The 27464-nt window shown below is 43.9% G+C and overlaps 1 protein-coding gene across 1 annotated transcript in view; it reads right to left on the reverse strand.

The window, feature by feature from the left end:
• Positions 1–18437: 18437 nt before the first annotated feature.
• Positions 18438–27464, reverse strand: part of LYPLAL1 (lysophospholipase like 1) — a 125044-nt gene continuing 116017 nt past the window's right edge. Inside the window, exon 5 of the mRNA XM_082249467.1 lies at positions 18438–18706. Within this exon, the coding sequence (XP_082105593.1) occupies positions 18470–18706 (237 nt within the window). The 3' untranslated portion in view covers positions 18438–18469. The remainder of the gene's footprint in view (positions 18707–27464) is intronic.

Consider the following 27464-nt stretch of genomic DNA (forward strand, 5'->3'; position numbering starts at 1 on the left):
ATCCTTATCAATCTGATTTATGCCCATGACACGTCTAGCCTTGGTGGCAGGAAGATTGCGCTGTCCCTGGTGGGTGTCCATGAAGGATTAAGTATATATCAACATTGGGACTGTGGTCACTGGACTGCATTTTACGTTTTTGAGTGCACTGAGTCTTCCAATTCCTTTTTTCTGCACTAGCACTTTGTGATTGCAAATTTGTGGTTTTTGGGGATATTTGCTCATCAATTCATTTGGGAGAGCTAGCGCTGTTTATTGCACATAGTATCATTTTTGTGTTTCTTTCTTTTACAAATTTAACAGTTGGGTTTGCAACAACAGTTACTCAAACATACACATTGCATTTATTTTAGTTTATTGGTGCAAGTGGGTTTATAGTTATCACTACATCCATCAAACCAGATATTGATGCATTCGTACATAGGTGAGCAGGCACTTTGTCGTTTGCCGGAAACCACACGACCACAAAACCTTCCGGCAAATAACACAACGTCACTTCCTGGACTCCGTGGAACGCACGCCGGCTGCGTGCCCGGAAGGAGCTGTGATCACCTCGTTATGTGAATTCATGTCTTTTATATGCCAAATATCCTTCATTCCTTGTGAGTATTTTTAATCCTTTAATAAATAAACCTTGTTTGCGGGCTTCACTATGTCGGCCTATTCCTTCTTTTGAGTGACACCGGAGAGGGATTTACTGTGTTTCCGTTTGGAGATCTATTGGTCCATCTAATTCTAAGGCTCTTTTGACCTATTGGCTCTGGTGAGTGGATTCCCTCAAGGGATTCGAGGCCCCTTCCACCGCGTAGAGCACCATGGCACTTTTGGCACTAGCACCTTACTGAGCACTTTTGCACTTGGCATGGACTGAATATATAAATTTGGGCAATTCACTGAATTGCCACATTGTGGACATTATTGCTACAATTTGCACCTTGAGCACTTTGCTTTTATTGTTAATTATTATTGCATTTTGTTCCTAAATTTATTTAGTTTTGGATCCAGCACTTTATGCACTTATATTTCAATGATATAGTTTGCATTCAGCACTATTGCACCTTATGGTTATTATTGTATATGCATTTATGATATTCATACCTATATCATTTCATTTTTTATATTATTGCAAGCGCTGCTTTTGGGTACACCTATCTTTCTGAGTTTTTACTTAATGAGCAGCAGCTGCACATACACTTTATCACATTTTCTTAATTTAGTTAAGGGTAACTATAGGCCGGTCAGCCTAACATCTGTAGTCTGCAAGATTTTGGAGGGGATGTTAAGGGACCACATACAAGACTTTAGTAATGAAAACGGTATTATTAGTAGTAATCAGCATGGATTCATCAAAAATCGTTCTTGCCAAACCAATCTATTAACCTTCTACAATGAAGTGAGCTGCCACCTAGATAAAGGTAAGCCTGTGGATGTGGTGTATCTGGACTTTGCAAAGGCCTTTGACACCGTTCCCCACAAACGCTTACTGTACAAACTAAGGAAGGTAGGTATGGACCATAAGGTGAGTACCTGGATAGAGAACTGGCTCCAGGGGAGAGTCCAGAGAGTGATGATTAATGGGCAGTATTCGGATTGGGCGGGTGTGGAAAGTGGGGTCCCCCAGGGTTCTGTCCTGGGACCAATCCTGTTTAATTTATTCATAAATGATCTAGAGGAGGGGATAGCTAGTACAATCTCAGTATTTGCGGATGATACTAAACTAAGCATGCCAATATCTTCTATGCAGGATGTGGAAACCTTACAAGCGGACCTGAACAAAATAACGGGGTGGGCAACTACATGGCAGATGAGGTTTAATGTTGAAAAATGTAAAGTAATGCACTTGGGGGCCAGAAACCAGAAAGCAAGCTACTCACTAGGGGGGGAACCTCTGGGTGAGTCTAGGATGGAAAAAGACTTGGGGGTACTGGTAAACAGGCTTGGCAGTGGCATGCAATGCCAAGCCGCTGCAAGCAAAGCCAACAGAATACTGGGATGTATAAAAAAGGGGATTCACTCCAGAAATAAAGAGATTATTCTCCCGCTCTACAAGACTCTGGTCCGGCCACATCTGGAGTATGCTGTCCAGTTCTGGGCACCGGTCCTCAGGAAGGATGTGCTGGAATTGGAAAGAGTCCAGAGAAGGGCAACAAAAATAATTAGGGGAATGGAGGACATCAGCTATGAGGAAAGACTACAAGCACTGAACCTATTCTCTCTGGAGAAGAGACGATTGAGGGGGGATATGATATCAATGTACAAATACTGTACTGGCGACCCTAGTATAAGGTACAAACTCAATAAAACTAGAGGAAAGACGGTTTAACCTTAAAATGCGTAAGGGGGTTTTCACTGTAAGAGCGGTAAGGATGTGGAATTCTCTTCCACAAGTCGTATCTGCAGGGAGCATTGATAGTTTCAAAAAACTATTAGATGGGCACCTTAGAGACCACAACATACAGGGGTATACAATGTACGGTTAAAAGCAAACACACACACATCATAGGTTGAACTGGATGGACTGATGTCTTTTTTTCAACCTCACTATGTAACTATGCAAGTTCATTTCATAGTTCATAATTTTTGTGATACTTATTGTTGGTGTACTTTGTGTGGCCAAAGACAATTCCTTTTCTTCCAATGTGGCCCAGGAAGGTCAAAAGATTGGACACCCCTGATGTAAGACCATGGGGTTGATTTACTAAAACTGGATAGTATAAAATCTGGTGCAGCTGTGGTAGCCAATCAGCTTCTAACTTGAGCTTGTTCAATTAAGCTTTGACAAAAAAATTCTGGAAGCTGATTGGTTTCTATGCAGCGCTGCACCAAATTTTGCACTCTCCAGCTTTAGTAAATCAACCCTAAAATATTCCGGTTGCCATATTGAAAAGAAAAAAAAAAAAAAAAGTATCACACAGGCCAGAGTGCAGTATTCCCTTTGTTCTATAATAGCTTGAAATTAGCTGCACCTTTAACCTGGAGCCTGCAGAGGAACACAAACCCAGCTAAAATGTTTTATGTTCTGATTTGCCTCCTTGTTCTGAGAAAGTACTGAAGCCATTGGATCAGCATGACAGCCAGATAATTAGTATTTTAAAGGTTAAATAAAGTAAGCTGCACCAATATGGAACTGCACATTTATGGAGGCATACTAAAGATCATGACCATTAGAACTCAAATGGTTTGCAGTCTCCAATATTCTGGTCCATTCAGAGTGCTCTACATATAGCTTTACCAATATTCTATATCAAAGGAGTGACCGAAGTCTTGCCCCAGTCGTTCATAAAACAGTACTAAATTAGTAGTTCTGTGATCCACTAAACTTTTGTCAGACAGGTGAATCGCCTAATATGACTTGTTTCATGCGCAACACAAATGTAGTTTTAGGCAATGTAAGAGTATGAAACTACGTTTTTGGATAGATGGGAGAGACAATGTCATATCTGTAAGTGATAAGCAGAAATATATGAACATTATGAGATAAGGTTGAACAGCAGACTGTAAAAACACAATTGAATCCAGGTGTAAATTCATTACATATAATTTAAAACGTGGCTAGCATAAGTACCTGAATCGTTCTTTGTAAAAGCTTCTAGTAACCCCCTCCACAGAAAGGGAAAGGTAGTGGTGAAACTGTGATCCCTTCAGGTCAATAATGCATTGCAAAATGTTATTAACTTACCTTTAGTTAGCTTGTTGACAGAAGGAGAGAGTAGGAAGAGCATAGTAAAGACCTCATCTGTGTGCTGCTGCTTATATCTTGTCCAAACCACAAGCTGGGTGGGGTAGTGACCAAGCATTATTGCGTTACTACAATTAACAAAAGTGAGGTCAGTGACCATGCTGTGCGGTTTGGCAAGTGTGCGTGGCTTACTGGCCTGGCCCAAAACACCTACAAATCCTTTGGTAGATGAAACGGTTAGCATATATTTATTTTTATCTATGTACAGTATTTAGGTATCTGTCCCCAATTCAGGTTCAAAATCAGCACCTTACAGAAAGATTCATCTGCCAATACAGTTACGTTAGAGATTCATCACTAAGTAAGCTTTCTACAGGGTCATTGTGCCACCACAAAAAATGAAAGAGCTTTGGCCCTACTTTTCCTGGGGATCACAGGAGTGAACTTCATTCTGCACTCCTGTGACCCCGTATTCAGCCGACAGCGGGCTAAAGTCTACTGTCAGCAGACGTCACTCACCGGTCCAGGCTCCGGAGAGATCCTGGTCCACCCAGATGCCTGACTGGCAGCTGGTTTAGTCTCAGTGCCCTGCTGAGAGCCTGAGCCAGACGATTCTGCCCCATCCACAGTCCAATGCTCCAGGGAGCACTGGAGGGGCAGAGCAGAGAGCTGGTGACTGACAGTCACCACTCTCTGCTCACTGAATCCTGAGCACTGAGAGATTAGTGGTCTTCGATCGCTCAGTTTTCGGTCTTTTCTTACAACGTGTTCCCTACTGAATACAACTTGTGCTACCCAACACAACCTATTTTTCTCATCATTACATTTGGATGAAAGCTCTTCATTTCCGTTAATTCAACATGACTATTTGATTAATTTTGCTCCCCTAATAGCGATTTACTTGTCTAAACATGTTTTTGTTGGAAGACCATTTTGATAAAAATGAGTGTGCTTTATCGGCATGGCCTGTGCCAGACAAATATGGCCCTATCAGGTATTACAATGGACAGGAGAGTGTTGTTTCAGCCTAGCACTTAATCTCCTATTGGAAAATAAATATTTTCTCTCATTTTGCTAAACAGTTCAGTATGCCTTGTATTTTGAATTTATTTAGCTCAAGAATCCCATATTGTGTAACTATGTAACTGAAAATGTATTTAAGCATTGACTGAAGATTTTTTTTACGATGAGCATAATTATTTCATAAATGAACGAAAGAATTATTGAGCTTCGTACCATTTCGTACAAATAGTTACAGGGCTTCATGGACAAAAACGGAAAAATATACCGTAATTGTACTGGCTATATTAGTCAAACAAATCCAGCTGTAATTTCTCCAAGGCAGCTAGGAGAATTTGTTTTATTTATGCACTACTGACAACCAGTTCACGTCAGTCTGTTCCCCTAGGTTGGGAATTTTTGGACACACCATATAAAAACTTAGGATGGCAAATTTGAAGGGCACCCGAATAACCCTTGTTTCATAGGTCTTGGCCGTTTTTAACATTTGTAGCCTACACTGATTTACATAACTTAAAGCATATTTAAAACCCATCACAGCTTATTAGTATTATGCTGTGTTAACTTTGTTCATTTTCTTTTTTCAGAATTTATTTTCAACTAGCTATCCAGTAGTAACCCACATACTGTGCAAATAATGATAATGCGCCCCTGCCAGCTGTATCATTTAAGGAGCAGCTCTGTCAATCTGGGATGCTCTCCTGATTTATTCTACAAACATCTCTTACCCTCCATTACATAAATAGGAGAGGTTGTGCAAGCTGATAACATTGTTCGAGATTAGTTTAGTTCAGTGGTCCTTAACTCCGGTCCTCAGGGCCCACTAACAGGCCAGATTTTAAGTATTACCTTGGGGAGATGCAGACTAGAGTACTGCAATCACTGAGCAGCAAATGATATCACCTGGGATGTATTTCAGTTATCTTGCAAATCTGGCCTGTTAGTGGGCCCTGTAGGCCAGGGTTGAGGACCACTGGTTTAGTTCACAGGAGGTTACAAGGACACTGGTTTTTAGGATCAACAGTTTTCTGTACTTGCAGCAAATGTACTTAGCCTAAAAAAAAAGAAAACAAATGCAGCAACTACCTTGTAAGGATTGTTAGACTGAAATATATTCTATTATTGTCACTAGGTTAATATATTATTTAAGGTGTACAAAGCTCACAATCCAGAAAGTTCTTTGCTCAAAGGCAGGAGAGTTGTGTCAAACCCTCAAGAGTCAAGTAAGTTTATGACCTCCTGAACTTAGTAAATTGGAAGTACAGGCTATTGGGAAGACATAGCAGTTTACTATATTTAAGATAAGTTATCCTTACCTGTATAAAACAGACATTGGATTGGAGTAAAATAAAATCCCTTGTAAAGCCATGGACATTAGTAAATAGCTGGACATGTATGTACACCTAAATCTTTCAATAAAAGCTTATGTCTAAACAGGAACAATCTGGTTGGACAGTTGTTACCCTTTTGGCAATGAAGGAGCTTGCACAGTCCCCACGTTGGCTTATCTGCAGGTAACTAGCAATAGGGCATATACAGTACAGACCAAAAGTTTGGACACACCTACTCATTCAAAGAGTTTTCTTTATTTTCATTACTATGAAAATTGTAGAGTCACACTTCAAGAGGTAGTCACCTGAAATGGTCTTCCAACAGTCTTGAAGGAGTTCCCAGAGATGCTTAGCACTTGTTGGCCCTTTTGCCTTCACTCCAGCTCACCCCAAACCATCTGGATTGGGTTCAGGTCCGGTGACTGTGGAGGCCAGGTCATATAACGCAGCACTCCATCACTCTCCTTGGTCAAATAGCCCTTACACAGCCTGGAGGTGAGTTTGGGGTCATTGTCCTGTTGAAAAATAAATGATGGTCCAACTAAAAGCAAACCGGATGGTTTGCTTTTAGAGTAGAGTCCATCCGTTTACATTTTCTGCGTTGCACAAAGACACGGTGGTTGGAACCAAAGATCTCAAATTTGGACTCAACAGACCAAAGCACAGATTTCCACTGGTCTAATGCCATTCCTTGTGTTCTTTAGCCCAAACAAGTCTCTTCTGCTTGTTGCCTTTCTTTAGCAGTGGTTTCCTAGCAGATATTCTACCATGAAGGCCTGATTCACACAGTCTCCTCTTAACAGTTGCTCTAGATGTGTCTGCTGCTAGAACTCCGAATGCCATTGACCTGGTCTCTAATCTGAGCTGCTGTTAACCTGCGATTTTTGAGGCTGGTGACTCGGATGAACTTATCCTCCGCAGAAGAGGTGACTTTTGGTCTTCCTTTCCTGGGGCGGTCCGCATGTGAGCCAGTTTCTTTGTAGCGCTTGATGGTTTTTGTGACTGCACTTGGGGACACTTTCAAAGTTTTCCCAATTTTTCGGACTGACTGACCTTCATTTTCTAAAGTAATGATGGCCACTCGTTTTCCTGTACTTAGAATTTGTATTATGGCAAGAAAAAAGCAGCTAACAGTCTATTCAGTAGGACTATCAGCTGTGTATCCACCTGACTTCTACACAACTGATGGTCCCAACCCCATTTATAAGGCAAGAAATCACACTTATTAAACCTGACAGGGCACACCTGTGAAGTGAAAACCATTTCCAGTGACTACCTCTTGAAGTGTGACTCTACAATTTTAATAATCATGAAAATAAAGAAAACTCTTTGAATGAGAAGGTGTGTCCAAACTTTTGGTCTGTACTGTATATATATATATATATATATATATATATATATATATATATATATACACACACACAAAAAAATTAGAATATCAGCAATAAGTTAATTTATTTCAGCAATTCAAATAAAAAAGTGAAACTCCTATTATATAGATCCATTACATACAGTGTGACATATTTCAAGCATTTCTCTCTTTTAATTTTGATGATTATGGGGTACAGCTAGTGAAAACCCCAAATTTAGTATCTCAAAATTAGATTACTACATAAGACCGAAAATAAAAAAAGGATTTTTAATACAGAAATGTTGGCTCACTGAAAAGTATGTCCATGTACAGTATAGTATGCACCAATACCTGGTTGGGGCTCCTTTTGCATGAATTACTGCATCAATGCGGCATGGCATGGAGGAGATCAGCCTGTGGCACTGCAGAGGTGTTATAGAAGCCCAGGTTGCTTTGATAGCGGCCTTCAGCTCGTCTGCATTGTTGGGTCTGGTGTCTCATCTTCCTCTTGGCAATTCCCCACAGATTCTCTATGGGGTTTAGGTCAAGCAAGTTTAGTGATACCAGGATCATTAAACCAGATATTGGTACTTTTGGCAGTGTGGGCAGGTGCCAAATCCTGCTGGAAAATGAAATCTGCATCTCCATAAAGCTGGTCTTGGTAGAGAGGGCTATGCTGACTTTGGACTTGATAAAACAGTGAACCAACACCAGCAGATGACATGGCTCCCCAAATCATCACTGACTGTGGAAACTTCACACTGGACCTCATGCAACTTTGTTTCAGTGCCTCTCCACTCTTGCTCCAGACACCGGGACCGTGATTTCCAAATAAAATGCATAATTTACTTTCATCCAAAAAGAGGACTTTGGACCAATAAGCAACAGTCCAGTCCTTTTTCTCCTTAGCCCATGTAAAATGCTTCTGACATTGTCTCTGGTTCAGGAGTGGCTTTACACAAGGAATACGACAGTTGTAGCCCATGTCCTGGTTACATTTGTGTGTGGTGGCTCTTGAAGCACTGACACCAGCTGTAATCAACTACTTTTGAATCTCCCCAAATTCTTAAATGGCCTTTTCTATACAATCCTCTCAAGGTTGTGGTTATCCCTGTTGCCTGTGCACCTTTTTCTACCACACTTTTTCCTTCCACTCAACTTTCCATTAATATGCTGGAATACAGCCCTCTGAACAGCCAGCTTCTTTAGCAATGACCTTTTGAGACTTACCCTCCTCTTGGAGGGTGTCAATGACTGTCTTCTGGACAACTGTCAAGTCAGCAGTTTTCCCCATAATTGTGTAACCCATTGAACCTTTATAGGTGTTTTGAGTTAAATTAGCTGATTAGAGTGTGACATCATCAGTCTACAGTATTGAACTTTTCCCAAAATATTAAAATTTTGTGAGATACCAAATAATGGGTTTTCACTAGCTGTAAGCCATAATCATCAAAATTAAAAGACAGAAATGCTTTAAACAGAACTCTGTGTGTATTGAACCTATATAATATAAAAAAACAAAGATTATATATATATATATATTGTGGCAGGGCACATGGATCCGTGGTCGACGGAAGATACGTGTCACCGAGGTTCCTGGCCTCGGTGAGATAAGAGTCGGTAGTTCTGTGTCAGCAGCAGCTAGTGCTGTTTGACATTTTTCTATTTTAGTGTGGCTGCAAAGCCGAATCCGGGCCGGCTCTTATTGGGAGCAGTTAAGGTATGGGTGGGTGGCTGCTCCCCACGCTCCAGGCCAGGTCTTGCCTGGGGTTTATAAGGCAGACAGCCTAACAGGTGATTGAGAATTATCTCCATGCACCAGAAGGCTGTGGAAGTGAGTGCTGAGGCTGGAAAAGTGACAAGCAGGTGAACTGATCCTTTGCTGTGTGTGAACAGCACCAAAGATACACAGGTGAATGGACTTGTTGCTGTGTTTAAAACCTGCCTTAAAAGACTGTCGTTTTCCTTTTTGTTGGGTGTGAGTTAAACACCAAGAAAGACTGTTACTTTTGTGTTCCTGAAGTGTAAATAAAACACTCCTGATTTACTTGAAGAACCATCTGTTTTGCCTCTATACTGCACCCGCAAATCCTACCTACCAGAGCAAATCCCCACATTTGGTGCTCGGATGCGGGCATGCGCAGTGAGGTTGGCGTAAAACGCCAAAATATTTTTGTTCTGCTGAATGTGACTGTACATGTCGTATATTAAGCCTGCTAAGCTGCAGCCACAGGAAAAGATGGAGGAATTGATAAGGCAGCTTACCCAGGCCAGTTTAGGACAACAGCAGGCCATAGAGCTACAGCGGGAGACTAACCTGCAACAGCAGAAAAGACATGAGGAGGCTATGCGTGCACAGCAGGAGACTAATCAACGGCTGCTGCAACATGTGTTGGCGTTGGAAAAGTCTGGGGTGTCTCGGGGAGTGCATGATGTCCGGAAAGCGGTCCGTGCAGCGATACCCAAGATGGCTCCCACGGATGACGTCGAGACGTACCTCGCCATATTTGAAAAAGTGGCAGTCTGGGAGAAGCTACCCCGTGACCAGTGGGCTGAGGTGGTCGCTCCGTTCCTGGCATCCGGACCCCAGCAGGTGTTTTTCGATTTGACAGATGATCAAGCTGCCGACTACCCGACCGTAAAAGGTGAGATCCTGGCGAGACTGGGCGTAAATGTCTTAGTCCGCGCTCAGCGAGTGCATCAGTGGGGCTACAAAGCGGCCGAACCGGCCAGGCCACAATATTACGATTTACTGCACAGACTGCAAAAATGGCTGCAGCCTGATCTGTTAAAGCCCACTGATATGCTGGACCGCTTATTGGCTGACATGTTTTGGAGGGCCTTGCCTTATCCCCTCCAGCACTGGATCGGCCAGGCTTCTCCTGACAATGCTCTGGATATGGTTGACCTGGTGGAGCGCTATGAGGCCACCAAGAACTTGCAGGGATGTACAGGGGGGAGGGGGCCAGTCAAACCCCGGAAATCTCCGCCACAGACCCAACGCTTGGTGGAAATGAGACACACTCAAGACATACTCCCTGTACGCCCGGCCCCAATAGTCTGCTGGCGGTGTCAGGAGCCAGGTCACGTGAGGGCTGAGTGTCCCCAACAGGACGAGCCTATGGAGACTAACTATGGACACCGCCACTCGTTGTATGCACGAAAGCTATGCGCCACAGGCACTGGTGAGGTGATAGACAGTAACCATCTGTGTCAGGTGGAAGTGGGAGACACTTTTGCGGTGGCTCTGCTGGACTCAGGAAGTCTGGTGTCCCTGGTGAGAACGGCGTTAATACGGCCTGCTGAATATACCGGCCGCAGAGTCGGGGTCGTATGTATTCATGGAGACTTAAAGGACTATCCCACAGCGCTGGTAACTTTGTCTACAGCGGCCGGCAAATGGACCCATGAGGTGGCTGTCGCTACCAAGTTGCCACATGAACTAATAATCGGAAGGGACTTTCCAGGTTTTCCGGCACTGTGGCCTACGGTTAAAGGGTCTGACAAGCCTGAGACAGGGACAACCCTAGCAGAATGGCCTGGTTCCAGTGTGAGGCCAGAGCCCTGGGAGCCTGAGTCCGAAGGGCCCTCGGTAGGGGTGACCACAGCTTCTGTGATAGAGGGGGACACCACCCCACTAAATGTAATGGTGGGAGACGTGGAGGACTTGCCATCCGGCCCTGAGTTGGCAGACCTCAATGTCTCCGGGGAAAATTTCGGGACCGCACAACACCGGGATACGTCCCTAAGCAGGGCCTGGGAAAATGTTGTAATCATTAATGGTAAACCAAAAAACCCTGGGGCTGAATTGATGTTTCCACGTTTTATTGTTCAACAGGAAATGTTATATCGAGTGAATCAAATCCGGGGTGAACTGGTTGAACAGTTGGTGGTGCCCACAGCGTACCGCAAGCTTGTTATGGAGCTTGCCCACCAACATGTTCTTGGGGGACACTTGGGGTGGCAGAAAACACAGGACCGCATACTACAGAGGTTTTATTGGCCCGGTGTGTTCAGAGAAGTGGAAGAGTATTGTAAGTCATGTCCGGTCTGTCAGATAACTAGCCCCCAGCCCCATTTCCGTAGTCCCCTGATACCTCTCCCGATAATTGAGGTCCCATTTGAACGAATCGCTATGGATCTAATCGGCCCTGTTCCAAAATCTGCCAGGGGTCACCAACATATTCTAGTCATCCTTGACTACGCCACTCGCTACCCGGAGGCGATACCCCTGCGACATACATCCGCCAAACTTATAGCTAAGGAGTTAATGGAAATGTTTTCCCGGGTGGGACTGCCTAAAGAGCTCCTGACTGACCAAGGGACACCGTTTATGTCCAAGGTTATGAGAGAACTCTGTAAGCTGCTCCACATAAAACAATTACGTACATCCGTCTACCATCCCCAGACGGATGGCCTGGTCGAGAGATTTAACCAAACATTAAAAAACATGTTAAAAAGAGTAGTTTCCAGGGATGGTAAGGACTGGGACCTGCTTCTACCCTATCTGATGTTTGCAGTGCGAGAAGTACCTCAGGCTTCCACGGGGTTCTCGCCCTTCGAACTGTTATATGGTAGGCATCCTCGCGGGTTGTTGGATATAGCCAAAGAGGCCTGGGAACAACAACCCACCCCCTACAAAAGTGTTGTTGACTATGTCACCCAGATGCAGGAACGGATGGAAAAGGTGATGCCCTTGGTCCGGGAACACATGGAGGCAGCCCAACGAGCCCAGAGTAGGATCTACAATCGACAGGCTAGGGTCCGGAACTTTAACCCGGGTGATCGGGTAGTGGTACTAGTACCAACAGTAGATAGCAAGTTCCTAGCTAGGTGGCAAGGTCCCTATGAGGTGCTCGAAAAGATAGGAGAAGTAAATTACAAAGTACACCAGCCAGGGCGGCGGAAGCCGGAGCAGGTGTACCACGTAAATTTACTAAAGCCGTGGAAAGATAGGGACTTGTCCGAGAACGACAGCCCCCAGCCAGGGTTTCTAGGTGAAAAGGGTCCAGCCCCTCCTCTTGAAGCCTGTGAAGCAGTAACCAAGGTAAAAGCTGCAGATAGCCTGTCCTCCAAACAGGTCCAGGAAGTCAGGGAGTTCATTAGTCGGAACACAGATGTGTTCTCTGACCTCCCTGGACGTACGTCTCTAATCCTACATGATATCGTCACTGAGCCCCGGGTCAAGGTCCGGGTAAAGCCATATCGGGTACCCGAGGCTCGGCGACATGCTATTGAGGAAGAAGTACAACTCATGTTAAAACTCGATGTTATTGAAGAGTCTAAAAGTGAATGGGCCAGTCCTATAGTCTTAGTACCCAAACCAGACGGGACGTTGCGGTTCTGCAATGATTTTCGTAAGCTAAACGAGGTCTCCAAGTTTGACGCGTACCCTATGCCCCGAGTAGACGAGCTGATTGAGAAATTAGGCCAAGCCCGATATTTTTCAGTGCTAGACCTCACCAAAGGGTACTGGCAAGTACCCTTAACGGAGTCTGCCAAGGAAAAAACGGCTTTTGTTACTCCTCAGGGCCTATATCATTATAAGGTGTTACCCTTTGGCCTGCATGGCGCCCCTGCCACCTTCCAAAGACTAATGGACATAGTGTTGCGACCTCATCGTCAGTACGCCTCGGCTTACCTGGACGATGTCGTCATCCACAGCCGGGATTGGGAAAGTCATCTGCCCAAAGTGCAGGCGGTAGTGGATGCCCTTAGGAAGGCCGGGCTGACCGCTAATCCAAAAAAGTGTTCAATAGGATTAGAAGAGACTAAATACCTGGGGTATGTGGTTGGGCGAGGAGTCATCAAACCCCAAATAAACAAAATAGAAGCCATACGTAGTTGGCCCCGACCAGTCACCACTAAGCAGGTCAGATCATTCCTGGGAATGCTGGGATATTATATGAGGTTCATTCCCCATTTTGCCACCTTAGCTACTCCACTGACAGGGCTACTAAAAGGACGAAAGTCCGTCATGGTTCACTGGAATGATAAGGCGGAAGAGGCCTTTTCCGCTTTGAAGTCGGCACTATGTGGGTCCCCAGTCTTGGTCACCCCAGACTTCAAGAAGGGATTTATAGTACAGACCGATGCCTCGGAAGTAGGTCTAGGGGCTGTACTATCACAGGAGGTCAATGGGGAGGAGCATCCTGTCGTGTACCTCAGCCGGAAGCTCACCCCAGCAGAGACCCGATACAGTATAGTGGAGAGAGAGTGCCTGGCTATCAAATGGGCACTCGAGTCTCTTCGCTATTATCTGTTGGGGAGGAAATTTCGTCTGGTGACCGACCATTCCCCTCTCCAATGGATGAGCCAGGCCAAGGAGAGAAATGCTCGGGTCACCAGATGGTTCCTGTCCCTTCAGAACTTCAAGTTCTCAGTGGAACACAGGGCAGGCCGCCTACAGGGAAATGCGGATGCCCTGTCTCGCGCACACTGTATGACATGTGTTCACCCACTGAGGGTTGAACAAAGGGGGGAGGTATGTGGCAGGGCACATGGATCCGTGGTCGACGGAAGATACGTGTCACCGAGGTTCCTGGCCTCGGTGAGATAAGAGTCGGTAGTTCTGTGTCAGCAGCAGCTAGTGCTGTTTGACATTTTTCTATTTTAGTGTGGCTGCAAAGCCGAATCCGGGCCGGCTCTTATTGGGAGCAGTTAAGGTATGGGTGGGTGGCTGCTCCCCACGCTCCAGGCCAGGTCTTGCCTGGGGTTTATAAGGCAGACAGCCTAACAGGTGATTGAGAATTATCTCCATGCACCAGAAGGCTGTGGAAGTGAGTGCTGAGGCTGGAAAAGTGACAAGCAGGTGAACTGATCCTTTGCTGTGTGTGAACAGCACCAAAGATACACAGGTGAATGGACTTGTTGCTGTGTTTAAAACCTGCCTTAAAAGACTGTCGTTTTCCTTTTTGTTGGGTGTGAGTTAAACACCAAGAAAGACTGTTACTTTTGTGTTCCTGAAGTGTAAATAAAACACTCCTGATTTACTTGAAGAACCATCTGTTTTGCCTCTATACTGCACCCGCAAATCCTACCTACCAGAGCAAATCCCCACAATATATATATATATATATATATATATATATATATATATATATATATATATATATATATATATATATATATATTATACAAATTTATTATGACTATTTTACTTTTTGAAATAAATTACTGAAATAAATTAACTTTTTGATATTCAAAACTTATAAGATGCACACACGTGTGTGTGTGTCTATATATATATATATATATATATATATATATATATATATACATACACATACATACATATACACACACACACATACACATACATACATACATACATAGTGCCTTGTGAAAGTATTCGGCCCCCTTGAACTTTTCGACCTTTTGCCACATTTCAGGCTTCAAACAAAGATATAAAACTAATTTTTTATGAAAAATCAACAACAAGTGGGACACAATCATGAAGTGGAAAGAAATTTATTGGATATTTCAAACTTTTTTAACAAATTAAAAACTGAAAAATTGGGTGTGCAAAATTATTCAGCCCCCTTAAGTGAATACTTTGTAGCGCCACTTTTTGCTGCGATTACAGCTATAAGTCGCTTGGGGTATGTCTCGATCAGTTTTTCACATTGAGAGAGTGAAATTTTTGCCCATTCCTCCTTGCAAAACAGCTCGAGCTCAGTGAGGTTGGATGGAGAGCGTTTGTGAACAGCAGTTTTCAGTTCTTTCCACAGATTCTCGATTGGATTCAGGTCTGGACTTTGACTTGGCCATTCTAACACCTGGATATGTTTATTTGTGAACCATTCCATTGTAGATTTTGCTTTATATTTTGGATCATTGTCTTGTTGGAAGACATATCTCCATCCCAGTCTCAGGTCTTTTGCAGACTCCATCAGGTTTTCTTCCAGAATGGTCCTGTATTTGGCTCCATCCATCTTCCCATCAATTTTAACCATCTTCCCTGTCCCTGCTGAAGAAAAGCAGGCCCAAACCATGATGCTGCCACCACCATGTTTGACAGTGGGGATGGTGTGTTCAGGGTGATGAGCTGTGTTGCTTTTACGCCAAACATAACGTTTTGCATTGTTGCCAAAAAGTTTGATTTTGGTTTCATCTGACCAGAGCACCTTCTTCCACATGTTTGGTGTGTCTCCCAGGTGGCTTGTGGCAAACTTTAAACAACACTTTTTATGGATATCTTTAAGAAATGGCTTTCTTCTTGCCACTCTTCCATAAAGGCCACATTTGTGCAGTATACGACTGATTGTTGTCCTATGGACAGAGTCTCCCACCTCAGCTGTAGATCTCTGCAGTTCATCCAGAGTGATCATGGACCTCTTGGCTGCATCTCTGATCAGTCTTCTCCTTGTATGAGCTGAAAGTTTAGAGGGACGGCCAGGTCTTCGTAGATTTGCAGTGGTCTGATACTCCTTCCATTTCAATATCATCGCTTGCACAGTGCTCCTTGGGATGTTTAAAGCTTGGGAAATCTTTTTGAATCCAAATCCGGCTTTAAACTTCTCCACAACAGTATCTCGGACCTGCCTGGTGTGTTCCTTGTTCTTCATGATGCTCTTTGTGCTTTAAACGGGCCTCTGAGACTATCACAGTGCAGGTGCACTTATACGGAGACTTGATTACACACAGGTGGATTCTATTTATCATCATTAGTCATTTAGGTCAACATTGGATCATTCAGAGATCCTCACTGAACTTCTGGAGAGAGTTTGCTGCATTGAAAGTAAAGGGGCTGAATAATTTTGCACTCCCAATTTTTCAGTTTTTTGTTAAAGTTTGAAATACCCAATAAATGTCATTCCACTTCATGATTGTGTCCCACTTGTTGTTGATTCTTCACAAAAAATTAGTTTTAAATATTTATGTTTGAAGCCTGAAATGTGGCAAAAGGTCGCAAAGTTCAAGGGGGCCAAATACTTTTGCAAGGCACTATGTGTGTGTAATATATTACACACACACACACACACACAAAATGTGAGACATTCCTTCCCTTCTAGACTCAAGACAACATGAAGTGAGAGGAAAGGTCTCCAAAGTGAAGATGTCACTGGAACAGCAGTCCCCAGAAAAAAAAAAAAAAGGATAAGGTTTTAACTCTTTCCCACTCAATTCAAAACGAAAAGTAAATAAAATGTAAAAAAAAACTGTTTTGGGCTTAGGTACCCTCTATATTATGGGGCTTTCTGATTTATTTGCATTCCATGGAGTTTAGGTTATGTAAAGTTATCAAATTAAACACAATTTGCTGAATAGATGGCAAGTATGGGGGCAGTGATGTCTCTACTGTATGTTTTATATGGGATGAGTACCATGGAAATAGAGGTGTATCCAATGTCAAGGTCACATTGGATGCATAAAGGCATAAGCGATAGAAATACAGTAATTTTACAAATGCTTGCTTTGGGTTTAATACTGCTTTAAGTGACCATCCAGGCTCCTGTTGAGTAATGGGTACACAGGAATTACTCCCCTGTGCTCTACAGATCCCTGTGTTTAGGTCATCTGAAGAAAATGGCCTGCTCCCTCTCTGTTCATTTAGCTCATATATTAGCTGGATATACTGAGGAAATTTAGCGGCCTTCTCACAATTCTACTTCAGTAGCGCTGAATTGAACAGCAGTACACCCATCTCTGACATTGCATAATTTGGTGCAGCTAGTAATATTTACTAAGCAACCAAGATTTTGCTAATGCTGGAGTTTCAAGTGGTTCTAAAGACTCAAGGTTTTTTACCTTCATACATTCTATGACTGAAGGTAAAACCTTCTGTGTGCAGCAGCCCCCCGAATACTTACTTGAGCCCCATCATGATCCAGCAATGTGCACGAGAGTCTCGGCTCTCTGGGGACTATTCCTCCTCATTGGCTGAGACAGCAGCAGGAACCATTGGCTCCATCACAGCCAGTGAGCCAATGAGAAAGGGCTGTCACCTCTGCGATTTTTATTTTTTGCGCTATAAAAACAAAAAAAGTGACAATTCTGAAAAAAAAAAAATTATATATATATATATATATATATATATATATGCTATAAAACATTCCCAATTAAAAAAAAATGTAAAAATCTAATTCTTTCATCATTTTAGGCCAATATGTATTCTGCTACATATTTTTGGTAAAAAAAAAAAATCACAATAACTATATATTGATTGGTTTGCGCAAAAGTTATAGCATCTACAAACTAGGGGTAAGATTTAGGTCATTTTTAATTTTTTTTTCACTAGTAATGGCAGTGATCAGTGATTTTTAGCAGGACTGCGACATTGCGGTGGTCAGATCGGACACCTGACATTTTTTGGGGAGACCAATGACAATACCACAGTAAATCGGTGCTAAAAATATGCACTGTTACTTTACTTAGGACACTGACAGGGAAGGGGTTAACACCAGGGGCAATCAAAGGGTTAAATGTGCCCCAACGGGGTGCTTTCTAACGGTGTGGGGGATGGGCTTACTGAATGAACACAGAGACCTGGATCCCTGTGTTCATTACTGACAGAACAGGGGTCTGCCGTGTTTACTACAGAAGACCACCATTCTGTCGCCACGGGGAGTAATCGGGGGTGCCCAGTTGACCTCACAGCCATTGGACCCGCTGATTGGCTCCCCCTGAGGATATTGGTCACTAGCGGTCCCGTGAAACGAGGTACAGGTAAGTCGTTTTGCGGGACAGAGCCGACCTGCCGCTGTATAAGTACGGCAGCTGGTCGTTAAGTGGTTAAACTAGTTGACTCTCCCTTTGTTCATCTCACTTGTTAGCGATTGGTTGGCCAGGTTTAGTTGAATGCATAAAAAGCTGGGACTTATACAGCACAGAATAGTTTTTCATGTGAACTCATTGCTCAACAGGAGCCTGGATGGTCACTTATTAATGATGTAAGAAGCTATCATAATACAAATTTCAGCAAAAGTTAGGTTAGGCAGACCATGACAAAATCTGATTCTAGCTTTCATTTCAGGCAAATACAATAACGTGAGGGTATTGGCTACACAGACACCGTTTTTCCAGACAAATGTGACAAGCAGACATTGTATCACATCTAAATACAAAATTTATTAGAAATGGTTTGCATTACTGAGTTTCTGCAAAATCATCCGGCAACTTTTGTAAAATCCAAGACCTTAGCTGCTCCAATTCCTGTAAGCTGAGTTCATGATAGAGATTTGGAAAGCTGTGGAATGATGATGGGACGCCTAGGCCTTTCAACAAATTGTTTGTCCTTTCTCCCCACTTATGAAAGACCAGCTGGTCAGCCTCTCCATGGCACTGGAAGAGTTCAGGTAGGCTCTGGTGAAAGCTCTCAAGCTCCTTAAATAGATAAAAATCTGTTATAGCAGAAAACAAGCAAAACAAGCAAGTAGACTCCAGGGTGGTGAAGTCCTAGCGGAATAGTTCATAATGCCAAATGAGTCATAGCAGCTAGCTTCAAAGGACTTGCAGCTCCTCAGCAGAAGGAATATCTGTAGTAATGTAAAAGAAGGTGCTTGTAAGTGCAGCAGACAAAATCATTTATTAGTAAAAAATGCAAATTACCACTCACATAAAGTAGGAATAAAAGAGTATATCAAGCTTAAAAACTTGGGAGCAACATCACCAGTATTAGGAGATGCACAAGCTCAAACCAGAGAATAAATTAGCTCAGGAGCCAGTCTGAGAGCATGGGTCATACAGATGAGAGGCTTAAAAAAAAAAAGGTGTTGCCACCTCGAAATGCAAATCCATACCCCCTCTACGCCCTTCAGCGTCTGATGTCATTGGCCAAGTTCCCATGTTGTCACACTGGCTCCTAAGCTGATGCTTAAGCTCAAAGCCAGAGGATACATCTCCTAACACTGGCTGTGTTTCTCCCACCTGCTTCAGATGACTCAGGTCCTCATGAATGGCAGCTTTAAAGCTTGATATGCTTTTATTCCTACTTCATGTGAGCGGCTGATTTGCATTTTTTTTACTAATAAATGATTTTATCTGCTGCAATTAGAAGTACCCTCGTGTCTCTCTCAAGCTCCTGGAAAACCGAATTTAACTTACCATAAAACCCTTTTCTTGGAGTCCCATGAGTGTCACAGAAAGATTTAAACATTTGGGTAAAACTTCCACCTACAGAATTGTACACTGACAAAAAAAAAAACTTGTATGCCAGGCGAGGATAGCCACCTTCAGTACTAGCATGCACAGGTTTTGTAGCAAAGCAGTACAGAAAGCATAATCAAACAGTATTTTCATTTTTGTCCATTGAGGGACAAAAAGTCTTGAACCTTTAGGAAGTCCAAAAGCAGTCCAAAAAGAGAGGTAGGCAACACAGCAAACAGCCAACAGAAATTGAAAGAAGCAGTGGCTGATATAAAGGCATTCACAGCCTGCACCACATCCAGAAAATGGAGGGAAATGTCCTTTTGGTAAACTGGAGCAAGATAGAGGGACATAAGAACAATGTGATCTGGCAGAGGTGAAAGACTGAAAACACCACAGGAAGGAAAGGGGTCCTAGGCCTAAACACTGCCTTATCATTGTGAAAGACAAGATATGGTTCTTCAGATGACGAGGCTGGTAGCAAAGATGTACATATGTCAGAGGTGATGGCTACAAGAAATACCACTTTGTAGGGAAGGGTAGAAAGAAGAATGTTCGTAACGGGTTCAAACAGCAGTTTCTGAAGTGCAACAAGAACCAGATTCAAAAACCACAGAGTCACAAGAGAATGGGAAGATCTACATGGAAGACAAGTTACCTGTATAAAGATCCTAATCAAAGAGTGGGAGGTCTCTGAAGCAAGAAAAGCAGAAACTGAAAAAATGAGAGAACATGTCTCATGGAAAAACTTTTGTGGTAGAAGCTCCAAGACTCGCAGTAAGTAAAGCAAGCCTTCTATGTCCGATGCAAGTAGATTTTCAAATTTTTAGCATCATAGGAATCGAAGACTCAGATGACCCTGGTTCTCAGAGCTTGGGCTTTAACAGTGATGCTGGTAAAGCAATCAACCATAAAACAGGACGCCAAACTGGTCCTTGGGACAGAAGATACGGACAAAAACTCCAGGTGAATGTGGAGTAGGACTCTGCTAAATGTCTTACTCTAGATTTGCTTTGGCCATTCTGGATAAAAATCACTGAAATGCTCTTTAGCTCGATGTAACTGTGAAGCAGTCGAGGAGGAAGTGTTGGAGGAAGAGAAGCATAGATCAGGACTGACAAGGCCAGAACATGAAGTTCTGCCCAGGACAGAATCCAATCTCTCTTGCAGTGGTGAAACTTCCGGTTTCTCCTCCAACTGGTATATGCCACTGCCATGGCATTGTTCGACTAAAACAGGATCTGATGACCCTCAAGTAGAATGGTCCATCACTGTAGAGACAGACAAAATGCCTCTAAATTTCCTCCAAAGCTCCAGAATGGTAATCGGGAAATGATAATCCTCTAATACCCAAGTCCCGTGCTCTGACAGATGGTCCAGTTCTTCTCTCAGCCTGACAAGCTGGCACTGACTCCAGAGCTTGATTCCTAACCAACCAGGCCAGGGGACAACCTCTTCCTTGATGATAAAAGAACTGGTTTGTCAAGAGACCGGACTTGTACCATGAATGTTGTGTAATAGTGATATGAAGTGGGAATGCCTTGAAAGAGGCTACCATCAGACAGCTAGACGGCTCCAAAACTGAAGAGTTTAAATCTGAGATCGGAGTATCTGAAGTTTTTCCTGTGGAAGAAAAACTCTGGCCTGGCTTGTGACCAGAACTAGAACCAGATACTCCAAACAATGGGGTTGATTTACTAAAGCAAACAGACTGCACTTTGCAAAGTGCAGTTGCACTCTGCCAGAGCAATTGCTCCAGAGCTTAGTAAATGAGGTAACGGCTCACTTTGCAAAGAAAACCTAATTATGTGCAAGGAAAAAAAAAAAGCATTTTTGATTGCACATGATTGGATGATGGAAGTTAGCAGAACATCTGCTCATTTACTAAGCTCTGGAGCAACTAGCCTTTAGTAAATCAACCCCACTAAGTCAGTTTCAAAGACATGGGGGTTATTTACTAAAGACAAATCCATTCTCCACTACAAGTGCACTTGGAAGTGCAGTCACTGTAGATCTGAGGGGGACATGCAAGGGAAATAAAAGAAAAAAAAAATGGATTTTTGTCTTACCGTAAAATCCTTTTCTCTGAGGTTCACTGATGGGACACAGCTCTATGTCTTCTAGACCACTGGGATGTCCCAAAGCAGTATCAATATGAGGGGTGGGGAAAAAACACAGCAATACATAGAATTCCCAACCAGGTATAAACAGGAGCTCAACTAGTAACAACTGGAGCTCCCCACCAGGAAAAAAATGAAACCCTCAAGAAGTGGAAGCCTCTGCAACTGCGGCCTGCAAACATTTGCCGCCAAATGCAGCATTCGAAGATGCAAGTACATCCACCTTATAAAACTTTGTGAATGGGTGTACAGACAACCACATAGCCGCCTTGCACACCTGAACCACTGACGCCTGATGACAGAAGGCCCAGGAGGCACTAAGGGCCCTCGTAGAATGCGCTTCAACAGGGAAAGGAGGAACCTGGCCCTTAATGGAATAGGGCTGCACCACTGTCTGCTTGATCCACTTGGAAATGGTCGCAGCAGATGCAGCTGGCCCCCTACGAGGTCCATCCATAAGAACAAAGAATCTGATTTTCGAATCGGTTCAGTCACCGCCAGGTACACCCAAATTGCCCTGACCACTTCCAAGGAATGTAAAACAATTTCCTCAGGATGTTTTGGCTTAGGACATAAGGATGGTAACACAATATCTTGATTCAAATTAAATCAGAGACGACCTAAGGACGGAACGCCTGACAGAGTCGCAACACTACTTTGTCCCTATGAATCACCAGGTAAGGTGACCGACAGGACAACGCAGCCAACTCAGACACCCTACATGTGGAAGTAATATCGACTAAGAAGGCCACCTTCTGTGACAAGGTGAGCAGAGAAGAGTTCTCAAATATTTTCAAAGGGAGGCTTTTGAAGGACAGACAGTTCCAAATTGAGGTCCCACGGAGGCACCAGGGATTTCACCGATGGAGCAAGATGGTGAAATCCCTGCACAAAAGTGAGAACCAAGGACTTCGCACCTAACGGTCTTTGTAACAATATGGCCAAGGTGGAAATCTGGCCCTTGATGGTGCCCAGAGCCAAACATTGATCTACACCTAGTTGTAGAAATTCCAACAGGCGATACACAGAAAAGGAACAGGGAAGAACCCCCCAGGACTCACACCAAGTAATGTACGCCTTCCAAACTCGATAATAAACCTTCCTGGAAGTAGGTTTCCTAGCTTTTAACAGAGTAGGAATCACCGACTCCGACAGCCCTCTGTCCTTCAGCACCTCGCTTTCAATAGCCAGGCTGTTAAAGCCAGCGACTGTAAAGAATGATGGAAGATTGGTCCCTGAACAGAAGATCTTCCCTGAGAGGAAGTTTCCAAGGAACGTCTGCTACCAGCTTTACCAGGCCTGTGTACCAAGACCAGCGAGGCCAGTCTAGTGCCACCAGAATGACTGGAATCCCTTCTACCCTGATTCTGCATAGCAGTCTCGACAGAAGTTTTATTGGAGGAAAAGCATAAATCGGACAATACTGACACCAAGGGGACACCAGGGTGTCTGCAGCATCGGCCAGAGGATCCCGAGACCTTGACACGAACCTCTGCACCTTCCTGTTGAGACGGGAGGCCAACAGGTCATCAGGAATCCCCCAACGGAAACACAGTTGATAAAAACCCCTCTGGGGGGTCCATTCTCCCTGATCCAACGTCTGCCGACTGAGGTGGTCTGCTTGCCAATTCTCTACCCCCAGAATGTGCACAGAAGAGAGGGCCAGAACATATATTTCTACCCCCCTCAGAATGCTGGATACTTCCTGGGCCGCCAGGGCACTCCTTGTGCCCCCTTGATGATTGACATATGCCTCCGCCGTAGCATTGTCCAACTGTATCCTCGCCGGGCATCCCTGCAGATGATCCGTCCACAGACAGACAAAGTCTGAGCGCCCAAGTCGCCAGGATGTTGATCGGCAGCCTGGACTCCTCTCGAGTCCAAACACCTTAAGCCAAATGTATTCCCAAGACACCTCCCCACCCAGACAGACTGGCATCCGTGGAAATCGCTGTCCAATACAGGAGAAGAAAGGACTTTCCCAGGCGAAGCGCCGGGGAGCGGAGCCAACCTATCAGAGACCCCAACTCAACAGGATCAGATCGTCCAGCGACTGCAGATCCTTGTTCCATTTGGAAAGAATCTCTCATTGCAGAGGTCTGGTATGGAACTGAGCAAACGGAACCGCGTCGAAAGTAGAGACCATTAGACCCAGCACTTGCATGCAAGTCCTAAGTGATGACCGACAGTTAGCCAACAGGATCCGAATCGCATCTTGCAACTTCAGAAGTTTCGCCTGAGGAAGAAACATCCGGGCCAACGCTGGGTCCAGAGGCAGACCAAAGTAGTCCAGCTTGGTGGACGGATTCAAAGCCGATTTTTGAAAATTCAGTGCCCATCCAAACTCCTGAAGAGTTTGCACAGTAATGTCCAAGTCGGCTTCTAGAGCCGAAGAAGACTCTGCATGCAGAAGCAGATTGTTCAGGTAACCCAGTACTAAGATCCCCTTCTGCCATAGCAAGGCCAGCACTGGGGCCAAAACCAAACATAAGCATCATCAGAGGGCATGCTTGCAAGCAGCCCCAGAGCAGTTAGTAGAACATAAGATGGAGGCATCTAGTACAGTTGGATTGCCTTCTCTCTTGTGGATAATGGGGGTTAAAAACCCCTTTTCTTCAGTAGCTGCCTCAATTTATACATCCAAGGAGTTCCCAAAGAGAAACTTACCATCAAAAGGCTTGCACAAAAGGCACCTCTCCTGGACCGGGTCCAGACATAAGATTCTGAGCATATGTACATAAAAATTAAGGACATTCTGGAGATCTGATGGATTACATGTTCCATGAGATCTATGGCAACAGGTGCAATCTTGAAGAAAGACTGGGATTATCTATTTTAGGATAAAATGATTAATTTCTCCAGCCCAGTTTGCCATAGTCTGGGTCACTGACAAACTGGCTATGGCTGGCTGCAGAGCAGGGCCTGCCAAAGCAAAGAAAGACTCCAAATGCCTATCAACTGAATCCTTAAAGGAGGGGGTACCATCATTAGAAATAGTAGACTGATTATTCGGTGTAAGAACGGCAGGGTCCACCTTGTAAAATTCAGTCATTGGTACACAGCTTTAAAGTTGTCAGGAAGACAAAAAAACAATAACCTAACAAAACCTCTGAGATTGAACAGACATAGAGGCAGATAATTCTACCTTAGTCAGATAGGCCGCTTGGAGCACATCTGTGAAAGAACCTGAGTCATAGAGGACTGGAGTGGTATTGGTGTTCGACCTTGCTCCAGAAGAAGTAAACTGTTATCAACTTAAGAGAAACTTGAAGGTTCTTTGGAGTCTGCAGTGGACTCGACCGTCTCACCCATGTGTTTCCACTCCCAAGTGCCTGTAATTTGCCATTGCAAAGTGAGGCTATTCCTCTGGGGGGTACTTACACAATGGACATGAATTGAGGGGTTCAGCATGTCTGGCATGAAAGAATCGCAATAACCAACGTGCAAACAGAGTTCCAACGGCTGTCTCTCTTAGGAGGATGATGTCACTAGCCGGAGAGGAACTTCTGGAAGTGATTTGACAAAAGAGACTAGCAAATTTAATAAGTAAACACTATAACATTACCTACAAGGTCAATAGTGAGACAATAAAAGCTAGGGAGAAACAGTGAAAATTTAGATCCCTCCATAACCTGTGCCTTCTAAACAACTTGCGTCATGGCACTGCAGTGTTTCTTGTAGAATAGGGAAGTAGTGTATACCACAGATCCATCAAGACATGTATAGCCAGGAACCAGTATGCATAATAGTACATGCAAACTCTGTCTCTTAGCAGTCATTTGTCCCATTCTGAGTCCAGACTTCACCTGTCATGATGGGCATAGCCCCAAAGGAATCTTCAGGGTCTGGGTGCCATAGGAAAATACTACAGCCCTGGATCTGTATAACAACCTTCAGTTAACTCCACTTTTTGTACCACATGCCAAGGTGAGTGGGAACATAGAATTCAGTGCTCGGAGTAAACATTAAAGGCTGGCCCTGCCATTTTGTGGTCCCCAAGGTATAGTCAAGGGTGACTGACCTGGAAACTGCTAGAGAGCCATGAAGACAAAAGGACCGTCAGATCTTGATAGAAGAGTCAAAGGATGGTAATAAAAACTGGTTAAAAATAGTAAGAAATTATTTTCCGAGAGGAGAAGGGGTCCAACAACTAAGGACACAAGGAAAAAATTGGAGCCTCACTGAGTTGAGGGGTACATCGAGTTTTATGGATACACAAGGGGACCAACCCAGCAAAGCTTTTGTCAATGTCCAATCACCTGAGGGTAGTGGCATATAACCCATGGTTCAAGAATTGATTCCTGTATTTTGTACTGGATAATAAAGAAAATATCTAAATACAGCAGAGCTGTAAAAAGATGTCCATCCTTCTAGGACACTAGCAAAAAACTGACACATGCTGGTAGTGGAAAGGCTTATCCTGGGTTGGCCAACAGTTGCCATTGTTCAATCATCCAGCGGGTGACAGTATCACCCAAAGGTTTAGGACTCCATGGATGAGAAAGAAAAAACAAAACAAAACAATGATGTTTGAAATATTAATTATAAAGAACTTGCTACAGTTAAAGTATTATTAAACCTAGGAACCTACATTCACTATATCTGGTCTGCCACAGTACACAGAAAAAGGAAATGCAATTTTTTTAGTAAATTAAAACTGCTAAATACCTTTTCTCATCAGAAGTTAGAGCAGTCTTGTGACTTCCATCAGTGTCTAGTCGAGCACTGGTTAAAGATTGTAGAAGGAGCTTTGATTCCCCCCTGACCCTCTGTCTAGACAGTGCTGATTGGCCTAATGCTGATCACAAAATCACAAAAAAAGAAAAAAAAACTCTAGCAATACACACCCAACTGAGCATGTGCATCTTGCCCCCCAAGACTCTGTTCTATCAGCAGATAGAATGGGGACTACTGTAGAAGAAGGGGAGAATCAGAGAAGACAGGATCAAACAGCCTTTTTACACAATGCAGAGGACTAACCCCTTAGGTTCCACAGTGAGTATAACAAGCATGTTTTACTGTTGTGGGTTTTAAATTTGTGGAATTATGGAAAACATTACACGCATGATGCAGTCTGTTACTAGCATTAACACAGTAGTTTTTGTTTTTCAGGGTCCCCCCTTAAACAGTTTTATTAAGTGTTGATCCTGTCAGTTGGTTTGTTAATTTTTACACTTCTTTTAAAATGGTGCCAACACTCTATTCTGCACTGAAATCACGCAGCAGTGTTATCCCATGGTCAGTGTAGTCTTAACCACTTGCCGACTGCCTAACGCCGATCTACGTCGGCAGTCAGCCCCTCACAGGCAAAGTGACGTAGGGCTACGTCACTAGCTTGTGAGGGTCTAGGGAGCGAGCGCGCGCCCCCGGAGGCGCGCTCCCGCTCCCGCGTGGTCACGGACCCCCCCGCGCGTGTGACCGGCGGACCCGATGTCCGCCGGTCACTCGGCGATCGGCGGGGGAGAGGGAGAATGTCAGGCAGCCTGTGTAAACAAGCTGCCTGTCATTCTCCTTGCTGTTAGGATACTGATCACTCGGATCTAGTATGTAGATCCGTTGATCAGTGTCCATACAGCTCAAGCCCCAGCCAATCACAGTAGAAAGCACGCCCCTAGGGATACACACAGCCCCTCCCTCCCAAATAAAGTTAACCCCTTCACTACCAGTGTATTTTTACAGAAACAGTGCATATATATAGCACTGATTACTGTATAAATGTCACTGGTAACCCCAAAAGTGTCAAATGTCAGTCAAGGGTCCGATCTGTCCGCCCCAATGTCGCAGTACCGCAAAAAAAAAAAAAAAATCGCAGATCGCCGCCATTACACGTTAAAAAAAAAAAACAACAAAAATGACAGAAATCTTTCCCTTTGTTA

This window comes from Pelophylax lessonae (genome assembly GCF_965119305.1).
Source record: "Pelophylax lessonae genome assembly, chromosome: 3".
NCBI lineage: Eukaryota > Metazoa > Chordata > Amphibia > Anura > Ranidae > Pelophylax > Pelophylax lessonae.